The sequence below is a fragment of the Etheostoma cragini genome, chromosome 15 (assembly GCF_013103735.1).
Source record: "Etheostoma cragini isolate CJK2018 chromosome 15, CSU_Ecrag_1.0, whole genome shotgun sequence".
Taxonomy (NCBI): Eukaryota; Metazoa; Chordata; class Actinopteri; order Perciformes; family Percidae; genus Etheostoma; species Etheostoma cragini.
The window spans coordinates 4,050,998-4,071,316 of record NC_048421.1 but is presented as its reverse complement, the minus strand read 5'-3'; the positions used below and the strand labels follow the sequence as shown (position 1 = coordinate 4,071,316).

The 20,319-nt window shown below is 38.5% G+C and overlaps 1 protein-coding gene across 3 annotated transcripts; it reads left to right on the top strand.

Moving 5' to 3' along the window:
• Positions 1 to 5,466: 5,466 nt before the first annotated feature.
• On the top strand, positions 5,467 to 15,127 carry csf2rb (colony stimulating factor 2 receptor subunit beta). Of its 3 annotated transcripts, XM_034895069.1 has the most exons (17): positions 5,480 to 5,548; positions 6,063 to 6,220; positions 7,179 to 7,261; positions 7,429 to 7,536; positions 8,221 to 8,335; positions 8,503 to 8,687; positions 8,827 to 8,981; positions 9,492 to 9,636; positions 9,927 to 10,059; positions 10,149 to 10,303; positions 10,954 to 11,087; positions 11,198 to 11,372; positions 12,109 to 12,205; positions 12,558 to 12,624; positions 12,752 to 12,831; positions 13,016 to 13,178; positions 14,123 to 15,127. In XM_034895069.1, the coding sequence occupies exons 4-17, from the start codon at positions 7,431 to 7,433 to the stop codon at positions 14,519 to 14,521; spliced, it is 2,109 nt and encodes a 702-aa protein (XP_034750960.1). In that variant the 5' UTR covers positions 5,480 to 5,548; positions 6,063 to 6,220; positions 7,179 to 7,261; positions 7,429 to 7,430; the 3' UTR covers positions 14,522 to 15,127. The 3 variants fall into 3 exon arrangements, with proteins under 3 accessions (XP_034750959.1, XP_034750961.1, XP_034750960.1); XM_034895068.1 differs by lacking the exon at positions 6,063 to 6,220 and having other exon boundaries at positions 5,467 to 5,548; XM_034895070.1 differs by lacking the exons at positions 6,063 to 6,220; positions 7,179 to 7,261 and having other exon boundaries at positions 5,468 to 5,548.
• The last annotated feature ends 5,192 nt before the right edge of the window (positions 15,128 to 20,319 follow it).

Below are 20,319 nucleotides of genomic sequence, written 5' to 3'. Positions count from 1 at the left end.
GGAAAATGGCTGCAATGAAACAAAGAGTGAAAAATTTAAAGGGGTCTGAATACTTTCCGTACCCACTGTATGTGTGGGGCTGAGAGGAGGAGTTGGGGTTGCAGGATAATGTGCAGTGAGATGTGAGATCAACAGCGGCATTGGATGCAGGATAAAGAGACAGGCTGTCAGACAGCAAGGAGTACTGGCCACTGGTACTGCACAGATGCACCGACCAGGAAGAGTCGGCAGGACAATACGAGTGCCACTGTCCCCCGTCCACGCAGGCCAGGGTATAGACTGTAGTACCTCAACAAGAGACTACTTCATAGCTGTTTTAACTGTGTGAGACAAAATGTGCACCTTTGCTGCTGGTGAAAAGAAAAGAAAAAGACGATATTAAAACTAAAACGTGTCTGTGTATTCAAGTCTGGGAAAATTAAACGGACCATTTATGTTGAATGTGGTATCAATGTAATCGTTGACCATCAACACATAGGGGCAGACATCATCCTTTATGCAATTCAATGTTTTCTTCAGGCAATATCATGCAAAATACATAATTTGGCTATGGCGGAAAGTAAAATGGCTGCCACGGCTGACATGATTTTCTTTTTACGTACTTTTATGCAAAGCACAACCCACTGAGTAATTGTGCCAATTTTGGATCCAAAAGTGAACAATTTTCCCTAAAAACTTATCTGCTCCGCGCACAAGATTTATTTAGCTTTTCTTTGCAAAATACCATATTCTTAGCCCGATATCAGAAATAGGGCTTGGACACGCCCTTCACACCCCCAGCGGGCACGCGCACCACTCGGCGGAAAATGAAGAGAAACAGGATAACTGGAGGATAACTATCAAGTCGAGGCGTGTGTGCATCCTTTTGAACTGTAAGTCGTATAACTCAAAAACAAACTGCAGATTGCTCTAGCTGCAGATTGACCTGTGAGCCTGCTAAATTTATACAATCCATTTGAAACAATCTTGTTGACCTAATCTTACTTGTAACTTAATCTCCCTTACTTCTACTCAACATTTTTATTTATTTATTACTTTAGCTGTTACTTCATACACTTATTGACTTGATCTTTTCTTAATCTTACCTTGGATTTGACTATGAGCAACTGCAACTAAATAATTCCCCTGAAGGGATCAATAGAGTATTCAGATTCTGATATTTCACATTCTATTGATCTGGGCAATATATTTATCATTTTGTTGCTGTATTTTGTTGTTGTAATATAATGACAAAGGCTTCTTCTTCTTCCTAAATAGCTGATATGTACAGATCAGCAAGTTGATTGGCAAGTTCCTCATAATTTCTAAGAACCAAAGAGAGGTTGTTTTTGTGTAAAGGTCTCTAGAGAAAGAAGCTATTCTAGTCTTCCAAACTTGTCTGGAGCCATGCCAAACCAACTGTGAAGTGCTAACACTGACAGCTCAAGCAACAGTTGCTCGCGGTTGAATATATGTTTGTATTGCAATGCAAAATGACAACCTGTGCATATGGGCAAGACATTTAGGGGGTTTCATTTTGTGCCCATGAAATCTAATAGGTTTTACATCTATTTTGATTCCAAACATGTTTTGTGACTCCCCTGTAGAGTAAATGCTGTACGACAATGGCCGTTAGATTTAAAGTGTAAAGTATTGCTAATGTGAATTACGTGAGTCACAGCAAAGTGGCCGCGGCTGAAATGAGGAATTGGTCTTGTCCTATCTTCACTCATCATCAACGTTTCTCAAGTTGAGGCATTAAAAATGTTTTTTAGGAGGAAGTAAGAGGGCCAGAGAGAGAGAGAGAGAGAGAGAGTGGTGTGAATAATAAAGATGATTTGACATGAACTGGCTTTTGTATCTAAAACAAACAAATTCACCAGCATTTAGTTTGTTTAGATCCAGCCATAAACATGCAATGCAGTGCTTGCATGTTTCTGGCTTTCCTGGCCTTAAAATGTCCTTTACATTTTCATCTTTGTCACATTCATATTGCCGTTTTTTTTTTCTTCCTCATGACTCAAACACATCAAGCCAAGACTGCAAGACGACTCAAGACAAGTAAACCGCTGGATGTGTCGGACAATCTAATTGGCAGCAGGGCAGAGTGGGGACAAGACAGTGAGCACTCAAAGAGCTCTTTTTGTATAAGACCGTTGCTTCAGAGAAAGAATATCCAAAAGGCATGTATGAGTCAGAGCTGTTTCTTATTTTGGTATGAAGAAATATATTGGGTGGAATGGGTGAAAGAGAAAAACGTTGCATGGGATAATGCAAACTGAGTAAAAGCCCATTTTTATTTGTTAACTGTTGGTTTATTATCCTAGTAGATGCAGTCACTCCAAGATTCCAGATGTTTATTTTATGTCACTCAAGCACAAGTACAATCACGTGAAATACCTTTGCTGGGAGGCTTCTTGAAGAAACAGTCAAAAGTAAATGTAAAAGGAAATATGAAATATATAAATTCCTAAATACATACATTCGAGGCATTTTTACATGACAAGCTGTGCAAATTGCACAGGTGTTTAAATAAATATTGTGTGACCTATATATATTTTTGTAATAATTTGAATCAGTATTAAATGTTCTGAAACTGCTGAAAAGAAAAAACTGTATTTATTGTATTTCTTCTATTAGTCTAAAGATGTGCAGTGTGTGAAAAATGTGAGTATTTGGACTGTAATGGTGAGTAAAGGTCTGATTCAGTGATTGTGTAACCAACCAAGGGTTGGAGGTTGATTATGTTCTGACTCACTATTCTTTAGTGGACTACGACGCATCCAACCATAGAAACAGGAATCAACTCTCACACGCCTACCAATAATTTACATAAAAAGTCTTATCAGCTATTATATTTTAAATGTAACTCGTACTTTCAACAACATACTCAACATTTACCTACAACTATTACATACGTGCCTCTTTACATGTTAAGGGACAAGTCTTTAACGTCACAAATAGCCAGACATTTTGATAACGATGTCTTCAGATCTTACCATGAACTGGGGTAAACACCTGATCAATATATATTAAATATATCAAATCCCAATCTGTTTTGAGAAGTTGTTCATAATGTTTCTCCCTGTGTGTATGCAGGGGTTAATGAATTCAGATTATTCAGCAAAAGTAGCAAAATAGCACAGCAAAATATTATTATATACAGAATATTACTGATGCTTTCACATGAAAGAGACAATGTTGTTGCTGCTTAGGGTGGATCTGATTTTAACCAATTATATCCTATTTCTGTTGTTTGCTCTGTATTAATACAACATATTTTAGAAGCTGATCATATGTTTTGTTTGTAGTATAATAACTGCCAGATAAATGTAGTGAAGTAAAAAGTACAATATTTCTCTCTGAACTGTAGTGGAGTAGAGGCTTACGGTAACATAAAATAAAGAGATAATCAAGTACAACTACCTCATTATTGGACCTAGTACAGTTCTACACAGTACATTCCAGGTATATTCCAATCTACTTTCCGCCACTGCAAATTTGCTCAATTCATTGATAATCGAATAATATAGACGAATATTTCAGACTTTTATCTTCATCATGCAGATCATTAATAGATGTTTTATCCTGTCTACTGAACTATTTTATTCTCTTGTCCATCTAATCTAAATTTGTAATTTAATCAAACTCATTCTTTGATTAAAGTGAAGTGTTTCCAAAATTAAACAAACGTCCAGAGCAGGATATCTTAGAGACAGAGGTTTCGGTCAGATGTGGCAGAGCTAAAAAAAAGAAAAAGTAAAAAAAGGAAATGTGAAGTTATCACAAAGCATGTGGTCGATTAACCACTGATACTTCTATTTAGCTGGCAAATCTCCAGTGGGCTGTTTCATGAAACCAAAAGATGTAGCCATGTAGCCTATGTGTAACCAGAAAACAAATCTGCTTTTACATTCCCTGTTTAAATGCAATAAATCAAAAGTAATGTAAGACAACATGTGACTGGCCCGAGTAAGGTAAAACTGTTGAAATTTAGCAGGTTTCTTGATTCAGCAAATTTTATTTTCAGTTTCTTTTTCCTCTTAGCTTAAGTCAGCGCCAAACTTGGCCGGATGTCTATTTATAGTCATCTGCTTAAGGCACGTTTACACGTGCTTACACGTTTACACATGTTTACACGTAGAACTACATTGCGTTATTTTATGATAAAATAGACATATTATATACGTGAGGGCCTGTTTTGGGTGGGTTTTAAATAATTTACAATCGTGTGAACTACAACAGATAACTTCTAAAATAGCATAAAAATACAATTAGGCCTATATAAAGAAACCTCCTGCTTCCTTTTACCTGGCTCCGCTGACATACGCTAACACAGGCTTTTTTGGTGTAACAAAGAAATCTGTGACCCAGCGTTCAGGAAAAATCCAAGGGGATAAGAGAGCATCCAGAAAACATACCTCCTATGGGGAGTTTCTATGGTTAACAAGCCATCAGCTGCCATTCATTTTGGCGTCACTTTGACAGCAAATAACATTACATCTGAAGTGTTTAAAGACTATTTGTCCATTGTTTATTTCTAAAGAAACAAAACAATGAATAAAGGCTCCATTACCTTGTCTCTCACGTTACAGCCCTGTAGCAGGCACTTTTGTAAAAATAGGCTAACGATTGTGTCCTAACCACACGATTTTCTGTTGTACAGTAGTAGATTACTCTTGGAACAGCAACCAGAAGACTTACGACTATTTTCAGACAGGTTGCTCATGTCGCATCTAAGGTGTCAAGCTCAGTTTGAGGCTGCTCAGTACGCTCAGCCATCACTGTGTGCTTCTAATTGACTTCACGTGTCTCTGTTGCTGTGTCCATTCATTTGACTGTCAATGGAAAAATCTGACCCAACCAGATGCCTAACTTAAAACAATAGGAAAAGAGCATTCTTTGCACTGTTAGTCTCATTGAAGACCATTGTATTAAAAATGACAGAGCCTTAGAAACATTAAAATGTTACATAGTCACTTTAAAGGAGAACTTTTTGATTATAGGTTGAAACCTCAAAGCCCAGAACAATTGCGCCAAGAGCACAGATCCAAAAACGCAGAAACGCTGACCAATCAAATACTGGGCTTTTTCAGCAGCATGGGGCAGTATGAGAAAAAGGTGTTTTTTTGAACATTAAAAGCATGTAAAAAACATTTAGTAGAAACAAAAAACACAAGTATGAACCTAAAAAATTAGCATAACAGGTCCATTTTAAGTCTTTGGAATTGAAGTTCTTTCTCCTTCTAAATATTGCCACAATATTCTTATCATTTATATGTACGTTGCACTTTGTAGGCTTGCATCCATCTTTAACTATAGCAGTTGTATGTCATAAAATTTGAGTTTTTGAAATCCATTATAAGAGCACATTACTGCAGCTGATCAAGAAAGAAGTAAAATTGCAAAGTGTCACAGTGGACAGAAAAGAGAAACTGAACTCTTCACAGAGGAAACTCCCACAGAGTTCTCAGGTTCAAGAGGTTCTCAGTGTTCAAGAGGAGCGGGCTTATAAGACGGCAGCAACAGCGACAGACGGACATAGGAAATCCATTCTTCATTATGTGAAGTAAGAGTCTTGCAAATTCTGTCATATTGCTCACATTTATACTTTAAATGTATGTTTCATTTCACCGCTGCAAAGTCTCTGTATGCTGTAAATATCCCTGTATAAAAATAGTTCATGTGGATTGATATTCAGCTCTAATTTGCCATCATGGTTTTGGGACACAATAATTCATCTGTTAAGGTTAGGTGAGGAAGTCAAAGCTCTTCCTTACAGCTGATGAAAGGATGTGCTGAGTGGATGAGTGACACCATGTCGACATCCTGTGAGTCAGACAAGACTTGAATTCCAGTTAATTTTCATACAAATTTTGTAACACAGTGACGCTGGAAGAAATGTAGCTATTTTGCATTTGAAAGGGTTAATTCAAAGACCAAAGTCAACGTACAATTTTCTTATAGCATATTTCATCATGACTACCCAAATGGTTTCTGCATATTGTCGTCTGCCTACGTAAGCAGATTTTTTCCATCGGCTCGCATTGGGGTTAACCTCAGTTCGCCTTTGATTTCGACAGGTTGATCATGTTTTGCGTCGGCATAGCTGTCAGACCTGCTGCTGTGCGACCTACTGCACCACATTTTTTGGTTTCAAAGTCTATGTTGGATTTCCACATTCTCCTGGAGGGGCTTTCCCCCAAAGCTGCTACTGTAAACAGCAGCTAGAAAGGCAGAAGTGAGGGAGTCTGTTATGCCTGAGTGCCCTTTACAAATCCCCCCCTTTGTTTTATCACATGGCTGAAATGATCACATCCCTCTTTCACTTTTCTCCATTTTCTTAACTGTGTTGTCTTTTCCCCTTTCTTTAAATTACATATTTCTTGCTTTATTTGAAGACATTGTTACTTGAGAAAGACTACACACACTAAGATTTTGTGTTCCATATATTTATTATTTTTGTCACTTTGCTCTAATCAACACTGAAAATGTTAACTATTCTTTGTAAGATAATGATTTGTATTAGGAAGCAATTTAATTGAAAATGATTGATGGCAAATAACTAATGAACTAAACATGTCACTTAATGTGTATTCAACATTTCTTCAAATACTTTTTGTATTCAGTGTATAGTTATAATCAATAACCATTCAGAATTGTAGAAATGTTGTTTGTAATAAGTGTGTTATTTTCCCTTGAAGAGAAGCTGTGCTTAAGAGCACAGCTAATGGGGATCCTAGAATAAACTAAACTTCATATGATTATTAGAACCCGATAAATAATTTTAAATGGATGTTTTTTAATTTAGGATGCAGGACGGATTTACATTTTGAAACCACACTGTTACTTTAAATAAGTTGGCAGCTTACAGGTGCTTGTGTACAGATAATCAAATGTAAATGAAAAATAAAAAAAATAATCTAAAATATGAATAAATTGGACACTAACAAGTAAATGGAAACATAATTTGTATCATACTATTAAAATGATTTTAAAAAGACTATTAGTCTAGGACAAATAATTTCATTCTAATATCATGTAGTAGTCCACAAAATGTGGTAGTAATGTCTGCTATGTTGTATCAGCATTGCTAAGATTTACAAGTCTCCGTTACCTGCCTTTTGTAACTGACTCTGATCAGTTTGAGGATCACTCGGTCCCACCAAAATTAAAAAAAAGCTATTTTTTTCTATTAGGACCTATCACATGTGAGAAAGAGAGATAAGACGCAGGCGGATGTGTGGTGACATCCCACAACAAGCAGAGTCTTAAAGCGGAAGTGAATACTGGTAGTGTGGTCATGAGTCATTGCTTCATTACTTCTAGTAAATGAAGTCTCTCTCTTTCTCTCTCTCTCTTTCATTTTATCTGTATATGCCCGACATCTTATCTTATCTTCGCACTTTGGGATATGAAAACAGTAAATTTGACCTTGTCAGTCCCCAGGAATGATGCCTCTCTTCTGGGTTGTGCTTTGGTCAACGCTCCCTCCTCTGGCTCTCTCCTGTGGTCCAGATTGTTGTACCGTCCACGAGAGCAGCAGCTTACAGAATGGTAAGTCTCCACAGTAGTCACCTTGCACAATCAGGATTGTTCAGGAATTAATTGTCTTGAATATTTCTGATTATCAATTTGATAACTGCTCAGCTAAATCTGTATGTTCTGTTTTTGTGATTCTCTCTCTTTTATTTATATATATATATATATATATATATATATATATATATATATATATATATATATATATAAATAAAGATATACAACTATAAGGGATGGTTACAATCAGTGGCTGATTTTAACTAAGTGCTTCTACTCCACCACATTTCAGAGGGAAATATAGTACTTTTTAACAACACTACTGTCATCCAATAGATGTTAAATCTAACAGTTAAACTTTAGATATTTTATATAATGATTCACCAAACATGTAATCAGGCTCTAAAATGGGATCAATTGTTCAGTGAAAAAAGTATTTTCTTATGAAAATTGAAAAAGTGTGTTGAAGTAATTTTTAAACTTGTTTTCATTGCAGATCAATTTGTGCATCACACATTATTTAATATAATACACAAATGCTTCTATACTTTTACTTGAGTAACATTTTGACTGCAGAACTTTTACTTGTAGTACAGTATTACAGGGTTTTACAATGTCTCACAATTTGTCAGCCACTGGTTAAAGTATAAATCTCATGTAAGTGTCCAATTACCTGAAAACATCACATCTTTGTCCCTACAGCGTCTCCACTGCTGAACTCCTTACAGTGCCATAATGATTACGAGTCATATGTCTACTGCAAGTGGAGGGAACACGGAAACATTCGACTGCAGCTCTGGTTTAAGAGAGAAAACAATAACAGGTAAGGATAAGAGTAGGAGGAAAAAAGGATGTTCCGCTACGAGGTAGGGTGTGGCTGGAATGAATGAAACATAGATGAAACATGGATGAAACATAGTTTATGATGTAGGATCATAGAGAATATGTAAATTTCTGTCCCATGGCTGTGTGTCATTGTCATTGCAGGGAGCAGTGTACGCCTCATGGTGTTGAAGTACAAGATGCAAGTGAGCACAGGATTGTCCAGTGTAGATATAAAACCCGTGCATTTTCCATTGGCATCAAACACACTGTCTTCTTCCTCAAGAACAAGACACTCAGCCTCTGCTCGTCTGTCCCACACAGACCTCTGGATCTTTCTCAGCACTGTGAGTTTATCGGCCAACAATAACTTTCACTTTCACTGTGAAGGTAATACTGGAAATGTGCCTAATGAGTACAATTTAATTCTTAAATTTTTATAATTTGTATAACTTGAACTGTTGCCTCTGTTTTTTTGTTGTACAGTGAGAGCACGGCCACCAGTGAATCTGTCCACACACGAGGGAGGTGATGGAGGCAGACGGCTCAGTTGGTCCAGCCCCTATGCCTCCTCCTCCTCCCTTAACAAAAACCTCACATATCAGCTCAACTTTAAGACAGACAGAGAAGACACCTGGACGGTTAGCACCAAGCATACTGTACAATGGCTAACTTTACTCAGCCAACAGCTTTTGACCAAAAGACTCTGGAAACAGAGTGGGTTTCAAATGTTTTATAGAATGGCATACGTTTTGTATGTCTTTATATGTCTGCAATATTCTGCTTTATATTTATTATTGATAACAAAATAAGAAGAAACGTGTATAATAGCATACATCTAATTGGTCTGCAGCCATGCTAGCAGTTCCGTGAGGCTGTAGTTCGACACAAAGCTTTAGCTAAATGCTAACGTCAGCATGCCACTCTCACAATGACAATGCTAGCTAACATGTTGATGTTTAGCAGGTATAATATTTAGCATGTTCACCATGTCAGTTTACGTGCATAGCATGTTAGCATGCTAACGTGTTTGGCTAAAACTAACTGTTTTGTCTACTTTTAGCTAGCTCCTAAAGCAGAAAAAAGTAGCTAGTCCACTGTACTTTTGACATTGAATGAAACTCACACATGCCTTTCCGTAATGTCAACAGTCTGAGGACGTTCCAAACACCAGTATGACACTGGAGAAGACATTGTTGCTTCCGGGTCGCAGATATGAAGCCAGGGTGAGGGCCCGGGCCAGTGTGGGACAGTGGAGCGATTGGAGTCCCGTGGTGACCTGGCACACCGAAGAAGGCAAGTCAAAGTATTCAGCATTGCTAGAAATTGAAAGGCAATCTATTGACAAAAATTGTAAATAATTTTCTTAATGTGTAAAAATTACCTTCAATGCTGACATTTCTAAGAAAGAAATTTGGCTCAGATATTTCATGTATCACATTATCCCACATGGGTATTTTCTTCCAATACAGTCCATGCTCCTTATTTATTTCCCTCCCATTTCTAATCTTCTCCCTCTATCAATTTTCATGAGAAAAGTGAAATTGTCCAGCTGTCTTCATTAGCTCTTTGTCTCTTTGCTCTAGACACTGGGCAGTTTCCCAGTTTGCACTGTGTGCTAGACGAAGAGGAGGTGGTTATGTGTAGCTGGGAGGTGAGCACAGAGGTGGATCTTTTCGTTACCTATCAGCTGGCATGTCGACCCAACCAGACTGCACCGTAAGTCCTCAATGCCACCTGGATAAGACTGAAAAAAACCATCCAGGTATAATCGTTTTCAAACTTCTCTTTAAAATGCCTGCCTTCAGGTCTAAAATATGCTGTGGGAACCCAAAAGTCAACCCTGACCTCAGCAGGGCGGTGATGAGGTACAGCTGCTCGCTGACCGACGCAGAGCCTTCACAGCTGCTGCTGGAGCTCCTACCAGCACGCAATGCCAAGAGTTTTAATTCCGACCAACACAGTGAGTGGACACGAGAGACATAGGGCACGTGATTATATGAGACATTGAGAGTGTTGGTGTGATGATCTGTGATATGAATGTGTGTCCCGTGTCCCCACCTAGTGTTTAAAGGGCACTACTGCATCCCCTTCTGCTTATAACCAGGCAATAAAATACGACCAGATTACATGTGTTTGGTTACGTTTTGTTGTCATAAAACAACTAAAACACACATTTTTATTCACCCCCCAAAAATAAATAGACAAAGACTCTTTCCATTTACTAAAAAAAAAAAGATTTCATGCCTGGTTAAAATGCCAGGTTGTTTTATTGGAATAACAAGTGTAACATATTTTATTTTATACAATCTTTAAGTTGTTGCGTTTCAATGGAAGACCATTTAAAGTATAAATGACTTTCATAATATTTCAAAAACATTTTCTTGTAACTAACATTTGGAAACATTCTTTTCTATGTAATTATATATTAGATTTAAAGACATTTTTGGAACCCCAGAGTTACTAGATAGACTCCTATCCTAAATAGGACATGATGTTATTGGGGAATTGATGTTGTTGCAGAAATAGGAAAACCTTTTTTGAAAACAAACCACAAAAAATCAAATCTTTCCATCATGACTCATTTATGTTACAAACTCTCTTGTTGCACAGTTTGTCCCAAGCCCCCGCACCAGGTAAAGGTGAGGAAGAAAGACAGCAACTGGCTGGTGGAATGGACTAATCCAAACACAGCTTCAAAAATCAGACTGTATTATCAGGTCTGCTATTACAGGACACAGGATCAGGTGAGCTTTTATTGTGTTAAGTGTTTTCCTCCTTCCCAGCTATATGCCCACATTACAATCCCTTTAAACTAAAATTCATTTAATGGATTCTATATGCATTTCTTATTCAGGGATCTACTGTCCTGATGAACATTTCAGAGGGGTCCATGTCCCTAAGCATCCTGGATTCCTCTCTTGACCCGTCCCAGCGCTACCAGGTCAGGGTCAGGTCGCTGATCGTCCCTACCCACTATAAGGGAATTCCCTCTAAATGGACCGATCCGGTGGAGTGGACCTCACATGAGGGTATATTCAGTAGCAGCATGCACACAAAAATATGATATCCCATTCCACATGGTGCCAAACTTACATCGTTTAGCTGTTTTTCTCGAACAATCAACGCACTTTAAGAGACACAAAACAAAAAAATCAAACGAAAAAAAGAAAAAACACCATAGGCATCATTGTGATATACATAATATAGAAGGAGCAGGCAGAAGCATAATGCGTATTAAGTCCTGCCCCTACTTTACAATATTATATTATTACAGGAAAAAAAAATGCATTTACAGTTTACAAAAAGTGTAAGTCATACAATAACTTACAATAATACAACAACATATGTCTTTACATTGTGTGTACATTTCCTTTTAATATATTCAGGTCCACTTTCCGTGGTGTTTTCTTGAATCTGAGTAATAATATGGCTCTGTTTGATTTTCATCGTCCATTCCACAACGTCACCCCTACAAACTGACCTACACATGCTTCTGAGAGTAGTTCGTAAAAGAGGTTGTTTATTTGTTAAAAAATCTCAATTAATACTCCCTTCTTTATCCTTAAACTTTGTTCTTATGATACAGAAAAAGATGTTGCCTATTCTTATGGGAATAACTTTCTTTCCGTTTAGTTGTGATTTTTTTTCTGGGGTGTCTGCGTCGTTCACATGTAAAGCACATGGGCCAAAAACAATCATTGCAATACAAATCAAGAATGATCATCATCATTATCATCATTAATTCCATCTTCTGTCCCCTGACAGCCACCTGGTCCCCAACAACCCTGATCTATTTCACCATCACTATGTTTGTGGCTGCGGTCTTCCTCACACTCTACTACACCATTCCAGCTTGTCAAAGGTACTTCATTCATGTAACACTGCATTTGTGCTTCCTCCTTAACACTTCCTGTTAAACAAAGTGTAACTACAGCTATCAGATAAGTGGGTTAGAGCACAGACACAGGAAAAAAAAGCCAATCTAAAATGCAATCCAAGTAAATCTAAAAACACTGAAATATAAAGTGTAAATACTAATACCACAATACTTTGCACCGCTAAGTGCAGATGTAGCCATTATAGAAATGGATTGCTTTGTAAAACACAAAAAATCACACTGAACAGGCTGTACCTATACGCCAAAGAAGGTGTTATGAATTACAGGATGTTTCATCTTTACTAAAACTTACTTTTTTTGTATTTTGAACAAACAGGAGGGCAGTTCTGTGGGTGGACTCAGTTCCGTCTCCTGGCAAAAGCAAAATTATGTCTGAGGTCAAGGTGAGACAAAATATTTCCAGAATAGGATTGAATATTTTCATTTCTAGTGTGTCAAAAAAGCATCCTGCATATGTGTGTGATTGCAGTTTTTAATGTGTAAACCCTGATGTACTTTTTTGTGATCCAGTCTGGCACCAAAGGGACTCCCATGCAGAATGAGAGCACGGCCATCTGCAGAGTTCTGCATTTGGACAAAGTGTCAACATGGTAATGCATTTCACACTTAACATTACCAGACAGATGATGATAACAACAAATTGTTCCATCATGGAAGAAAAGATGGACAACTTGTGGAATACAGATGTAATCATTCAGGAAAGACATGAAAGCATGAATTACTACCAATTCCCTGCTCTCTCTCTCTCTCTCTCTGTGTGTTTCTCTGCTGCAGCACTTCAGAAGCTTGGCTGTGGCCAGCCAAGGACACTGAAACTAATTGTCTGGAGCAGGACGAGGGCTGCTGGAAGTGCGATAGCCTGCTCTGCCTTGCTGAGAAGGTTAAAGACTCTGACACGTCCTCCATGAGCTTCAGCGGCCCTTACATCTTCTGTCAGGTCAGTTACTCCCAACCAGTTTCAATTGTCAGGTATCCAGAATTTCTCAAGCACTCTGTGTAAATGAAAAATAAAAAAATAAATCCTATCAAAAAAAGGCTGAAATTAAAAAAAAAAAATAAGGGATAGTTTGATATTTTGTGAAAAAAACAGAATACTGGGTCAGAAGAAATGGGTCATGTAACGCAAAATGAAACCATATCCATATAAACAGCATTGCAGTGGATGTAGTTTCCCTCCCGTTACTCTGTCCTCTGTGACTGTCTCCATCCAGAAACTAGGCTGCTCTGAATGGCACATGAGCAGACAATGCTTTACGGAGCGGTATATGCACTGTGCAAAAAAAAAACGAGCGTTCTATGAAATGATGCTTTAAAAAAGAAAAAAAACGCTCAATCACACAAAGTATATCGTGGGGAGTCAAAATCGTGGCCGTGATTACAATTTGATTAATTGTGCAGCCCTAGTATGTAAGTATATGTATGTATATATACATATGCATGTATGTACTGTATATGTATATATATGTTTGTGTGTGTGTGTGTATGTGTGTGTGTGTGTATATATATATATATATATATATATATATATATATATATATATACAGGGGTGTCACGATTTTGTTTCCAAATCCGATCAAAATAAACTTTTGATTACAACCTTTGAAATCAAAAAGTTAATTTCCATTGGCAATTCTGCCGGGGTTTGTTTTTTCTCCTTCCACAAAAACAATTCAGAAGAGCACATACTGGTTTAAAGAAATTTAAAAAAGTATCATGTGATAAATGGTATGCATTTGTGGGGGGGAAGAATCTTAAGTCTACTGTATATCAGTTTATGGATTAGCAAATGACTATCAGCAAGCTAAGATTGTCAAAGAAATAGGATTCATTAGTTTGCAGCAATGAAGTGTCCCACTGAACACCATTGTTCCTTATTGACAGTCATCGAGCCCAAGCTGCAAGTCCGCGGATGTCAGATGTGAAGACAAGAAGAAAGAACAAGAATCGCCATTGGATGACTCAGCGTCTCCTTCCCCGGTGAATTTCAGCCTTTATGGGGAAGGTTATGTGTGTCTGCCCAGCCGCAGTACCTCCAGGTCCACACAGGATCTCAGATCTCACAGCGACGCCAACACAAACGCACACAGGCTCGACAGGGCTGAGCGAGACCTTCAGTGTCACGATGGGATGGACGGCCCGCCGGGCCTCAGCGAGCCCGCCAGCAACCACCAACCTCCAGCGTACATCTCAGGACCTTTCACTCCTTGGCCTCAAGGGAGCATCGCACAGCCCTCTGGGTACTGCCACCTCCCCGCAGCTTTCATGAGAGCATCCCAGTGACCTGCAGCATGCGAGGGAAGAGCACATCCAGTAACACCTTATGAGGCTTTCTCAGCAGATATAACAATTAAGCAATCAGTGATTTCTTTTTTGTTTGTTTTTTAATACACTTTCCACTTTATGTTAAGCTACTTCTTGCTGCTGCTTCCATGTGGAAAATATGCAATCATGTGCAAAAATAAATAGGTTTTTACACATGTGAAAGGACCCATTTTGTATAGTTGAATGTCTTATCAGACCAACATCAGAATGGATGTCTGACCAATGGGGGGCAGTAGTGAGCTGAGCCTGTGAGAGCAATGCAAGGACAGGAAATCGAAGAGATGGACTTCAGTATGGCAAACAAAAGGATTCTCTTTTTGGAAACTTCCTCACACATTCCAGGGCAGAATGAAATAAGAGCACCTTAAAATCTTAGATATTATAAATCAACAGCCCTGCTTGATTGTTGTATTCTATGGCTTGAGAGATTCTCAGAAAAGTATTCACTTCCATGTATATATTTTCAAGCATGTAAGGTGGTAACACACATATATGTCTAAGCACAGATTCTCAAGAGGTGTGTTGAATGTAGTTTGTATTACTTCCTTATGGCTCTGTCTCTCTCGCTAAAGAGATAAAAGGTAGAACTATGCCAACTGCACTCATGGGGAAAATGTGTATTGTGTTGACTGGCATGTTTGCTGCGGTCATGAATGCATGTTTGCATAAAGGTGTGAGTTAGGACCTTGTTGTTAATGGTGAAGCCTATGTGTTGCTGAATGTATATACAGTATGCTATCTACATGCTGTAGATGTAGTAGCATCTGCTGATACTCCTATGTTTGGCACTGTGATTGTTTGGAGGTTTTTGCTTAGGTACTACAGAGACAGTTACAATGAAATAAACTGGTGAAAAGGCTGTATTGTTGAAGCTACCTTTTACCTTCTTGCAGTTATAGAATAATTAAAGTTTAAAAGGGTCTGCAAAGTTTGCTGCACTTTTGTACTGTGATCATTGAAACTTGTAAAATGTGTGTCTTCAGTATGTTTAGTTTTTTTAATGGTTAACGCACTCATCCCCGCAAACATTTTAAAGTTCTGGGTTTAAAGTTTTCAGGCTGGCTGGCAAACTGTGCACCATTCACTCAGTTGGCAGTTTATTAGCTACACATAGCTAAAGCTAAGGTAGTCTTATACAATACAATACATTCTACAACTGTAATACATTCTATCTTACATGCAGATTGTAATGTTCCGTTTTGGCTGAGACTGTCCACTGTTAATTTTTTTCTTTTCTTATTTTGTAATAATTATTACACTTAAGATTAAAACAGAACATGAGATATTAAAGCCTGTAGCCACTGACATGCTGAATAATATACACAAACATCTCTCTTAACTCTTGAGGGAAAATTACCACAGAAGACAAAATATTACTGACTTCAGATATATATGGGGTATCGAATCTACATATTTGTACATATATATGCAAAATTGAAATCACATGAATTAGTGTGACGATGTATTCCTGGCCCGTTATATATTACACATACAACATACGACCCGTGTGTCTTTATTTGTTAACAGGTGTAACATTTTCAGGTTGGGCGTAGTAATTTGGCAGCTGACTTCCAGATCAGAAGGTGGTTATCACTGCGAATCTAGAACTGTGTATAGCTCACATGCACACACACACGTGCACATTCACATTGGACCTAATCTAATGTATTGCTGTTTAGCTGCACATCTGTCTAGCCTGACAGGGCAGTGCAGTATATTCAGGCTTCCGACAGTGTGAGTGTGTGGTGTACATGCATGTTTGTAGGTTTCAATGCGGTATTACTGTAACACATTCATATCATGAACATATTGTGCATAAGCGATGCACAATTCTTTCTTGTCTCTGTAGAAAGAGCACAATGCTGGAATTCCAGGCATGTTGATATCGACTTCCTGTGTTTTCAGCACATCGCTAGGTACAACTTCCTGTCTAATGAGGCTGAGGAGCAGTTTGACACACACCGACTGAGTCATGATGCCCCTGTGGCACTAACACACTCCTGTATTTGGCCAAGACCTTAAAAGTGGAAAGACAGGGTAAGGTGATTTGATGTGTTTTCCCAGCATTCCTGGCTTCCTTTAAGATGCTCGGCCCCAAAAAACAGTCACATTCCTCCCAGTCTCCGTCTGTCGGCTATTGTTCCCTAGAAGGTGTGGATGCTGTGAGTGAGTGAGGGAGTGAAAAATTCATAAATGATAAAAGAAAAGTACAAAGGTGTATGTTGATGGAAAGAGTAAGTATTTGTGTGCTTGATGACAGGGGTAGTTGTGTGGCCATCTGTGAACAGCATGTCACTGTCGTTTGTAGAACATAAAAACAGGAAAATAAAAGCGCTGGAAGGTGTAGGGTGTGTGTGGCGCCACACGGATGCTTGTGTAACCTCCTGTTCAAAGGCCTCCGGTTTCCTTGCTACTGTACATCAGGGAATCCATGTCATACCAAAACACAGACAGTTATGTCTTCATTTGTTGGTCGTGGCAGTATAGTGTAGTACAGTCATTGTTTTTGTACACTCATATTCCATTCGGTTTTTTTCTCCCCTAGACACTTGAAATATAGCTCCTCATTAACCAAAGCATCCTTTTGATACTACAGATGAGTAATCATATAAAACCACATGCTCTGTAACACCAGCTCATTAAAAACTACCACCATTCACAGCATGGAAGTTTAAAGTTATGCTTCATGACCTTTTCACTATTTACTGTGACTAAATCACTCTTGATGATGGATACGATTTATAACAAGCATTCTCATTGATGTTTAAATGTACAGTTTGACTTTTTTTTTTTTTTAAAGCCCGTCGATAAACAAGATTAGAGAAAAGAAGAATAGAACTTTAATAGGCTTTTAGTTAAGTAACGTTGAAGCTTCCCCTGTTCTGCATGGATGCACATTCCCAGAGGCCCCCACCACAAGTTTCAATGGCTGACTTCGCACACACACACACGGACACAAGGACACACACACAGACACGGACACACACTTGTTTCCAGAGATTGATATTCACCATACCCATACCCTGAAAATGAAAATAAGATGGGACCTGAGATGAGTCCTCACAATGTGACTGTGTGACTTATGTCCCTACAACATGAGTACTGTAATTTGTCTTATTTTAGAGTTTTTAAGACCTTTTAAGACCATTGTCAAATTTAAACAAATAAAATCCGCTTTACATCTGTGGTACAATCCAAAAGAAACCAATAATGCAAAAGCTGATTGGCTTCAATACAGGTTGCACGTTGGTCTCATTTGTAGTTATGATACAGCAAATTATATTTGGACTAACAAAAGAAAGAACTACATCACAACAGAATTAAAAAACAAATCAACACAAAGGTGCTGCAGGGGCATTTCAATGAGCATTAGAGGTAGCGTTACATGGAGGTAGGAAAACGAAGACCTGTTTAAAATGATTTAAGACCTAGAACACAATACTTTAAGACTTTTTAGTGCCTAAAATATTGATTTCAAAATTGTAGACTTTTTAAGACCCAGCGGAAACCCTGCTAAAGGCATCATTATGCCACACCATGAAGCCCAACACAGTTGACATTGTGTAACAGGTTTTGATTGAAACTAACAACTGATAATGGTTAGTTCATGGTTCGTAATCAGTTTGGTCTTTGTTAAATTGATCACCAGGTTCTGGTCTCGATGGGGTAATTATATTGTTCCAGTGGTTGTTTGCTGGTTAGGTAAAAGTGTTGTTGAGACCCAACAAGCCATATCGTCTTCAAAGGTCAATCAGTGACCTTTGGACCATCTTGTGTCTTTAGTCACAGTCTCTGGTTCCTCACAGACCCTACCCAACACTGTCATGGTGGTTGACCCCTGTGTATGTTAGTCACAGTCAACAAGCCGACACGCACTTATCTTTCCCCCTCCTGTTTGACGCATGCGGGGGTTGGGGTTGGGGAGCTGCTTGGGGAGCTGTTTGGACACCCGCGGAAAAACAGGCATCTCACCTCGATGCTGAATTTGGAGATGACCTGCTGTTTAAAAGTAGTATGTCTGTGTGAGATTGATAGCAGGGCAACTGGAAGTAATGCATGAGTTCCAAAATACACATTGAATTTCAGAAGTCACGTACAGGGGGATTTAGGGTAAGACGAAGATGCTTGAAGCTTTTTGCTAAATTATCAATTAAATATGGTTACATGGCAAAACCATCCTTGCATGATTCCATTTAGACAGCAGAGTAGATGGCTTCTTGACTAGATAATTAGCAAACATAGCTGTGCAGCTGGCTGCTGAGTTGGGGAGTTTTTGCAGCCAAGAGTCAAGTTAGTAAATGTGAAAAACAAACCACAAAGAGAGTGTGTGCCAGAGTTCACCTACAGTACATCAACCCCCACTCTTTCTTTTCTCTCCTCCCTTTGTTAGATTGACAAACCGCATTGTGCATCCCTGGGACTACCGTTCAATAAAAGACACTGCTGAACCTCAAAATGAATTTCAGGAGTCAATATGATGTCTCTAGGGGCAGCAGATGCTCTGTGAAGACACAACATGCCAAACCGGCTTAGTAAATAAATTCACACAAGGTGGTATAAAGTCAGAGAGTTCATGATGTCATGCAAAAGTCAGGTTTAAAGTATGGAGTTACAAAAGAACTGTTTTCTACTTTGTTTCAGACTGAAATATCTAAGCTAATGGATGAATTGCCATGAAATGTGGTGCAGGCTTCCATGATGTTTAGAGGATATACCCTAATGACTTTGGTGATCACCCAACTTTACTGTTGGATTTGAATTAAATGGCTTGAAAACTATTAGATGGGTTTGCATGAAAATTGTTACACCCATTAATGTGCCCCACAGGATGCATTGTAAACCTTTTGGTGATCCCTTCCCTTCCTCTCACATGGTCATCAAGTCAGTATTTAAATTTGTTGAACTTATTTGGGTAGATGCTAGATCGTACGAGCGACAACAACACAAGCATACTGCGTACGCGTCGACACTGACAATTTAACCCTTATCCTTCTACAACGCGACTTTGCAGTGACTAAATATGATCCCAAATGCAGCAATAATCTACTTAATAATTTTAAATGTGACTCACTTTATAAGTACCGAAATGTAACCTTTACCCAAAAACCTGTCTTCTCATCTAACCCTAACCGTAGTCTATATCCACAATGTTCTGCACTGTTACTGCCGGAAATTCCACCGCATTTGTCCTTTTTGTCCAGATGTCCGTTAGCTTACGTTTTCTTTGTGTTGGAATTTTAAACTCCAGTCAATTTATGAAGACTACGGTTAACTGCTCCTCAGATCTCTGCAGGGTAAATTCAGACAGCTAGCTACACTATCTGTCCAATCTGAGTTTACTGTTACACGACTAAAACAACCTTTGAACGATTAACGTTCCACCAAAACAAGTTCCTTCCCGAGGCTAGTTTGCAGCGGCACCGTGGCTCTGTCCGGCGCTTAGCAACACCCAAGATGATTGTGATTGGTTTAAAGATATGCCAATAAACCAGAGTATGTTTTTCTCTCATCCTGGAATGCTGTGTGGACTTGCAAGACCCCTACGGTCTGACAATGTGAGACTAGCCGAACAACCTCACAGAACAGCTAGAATGAAAGTAGGAGTGAAAATCCCTTGACATTCATTGTTGACCTAGATGAGAGTTTCTTTGAATGTATTGTATGCCATTGTAAAATGTTGGCCTTATGGAAGCTAATTTGTGATAATAGAAGAGTAACTGTTAAAAAAGGAATAAAAACACAAAACAAAAGATTTA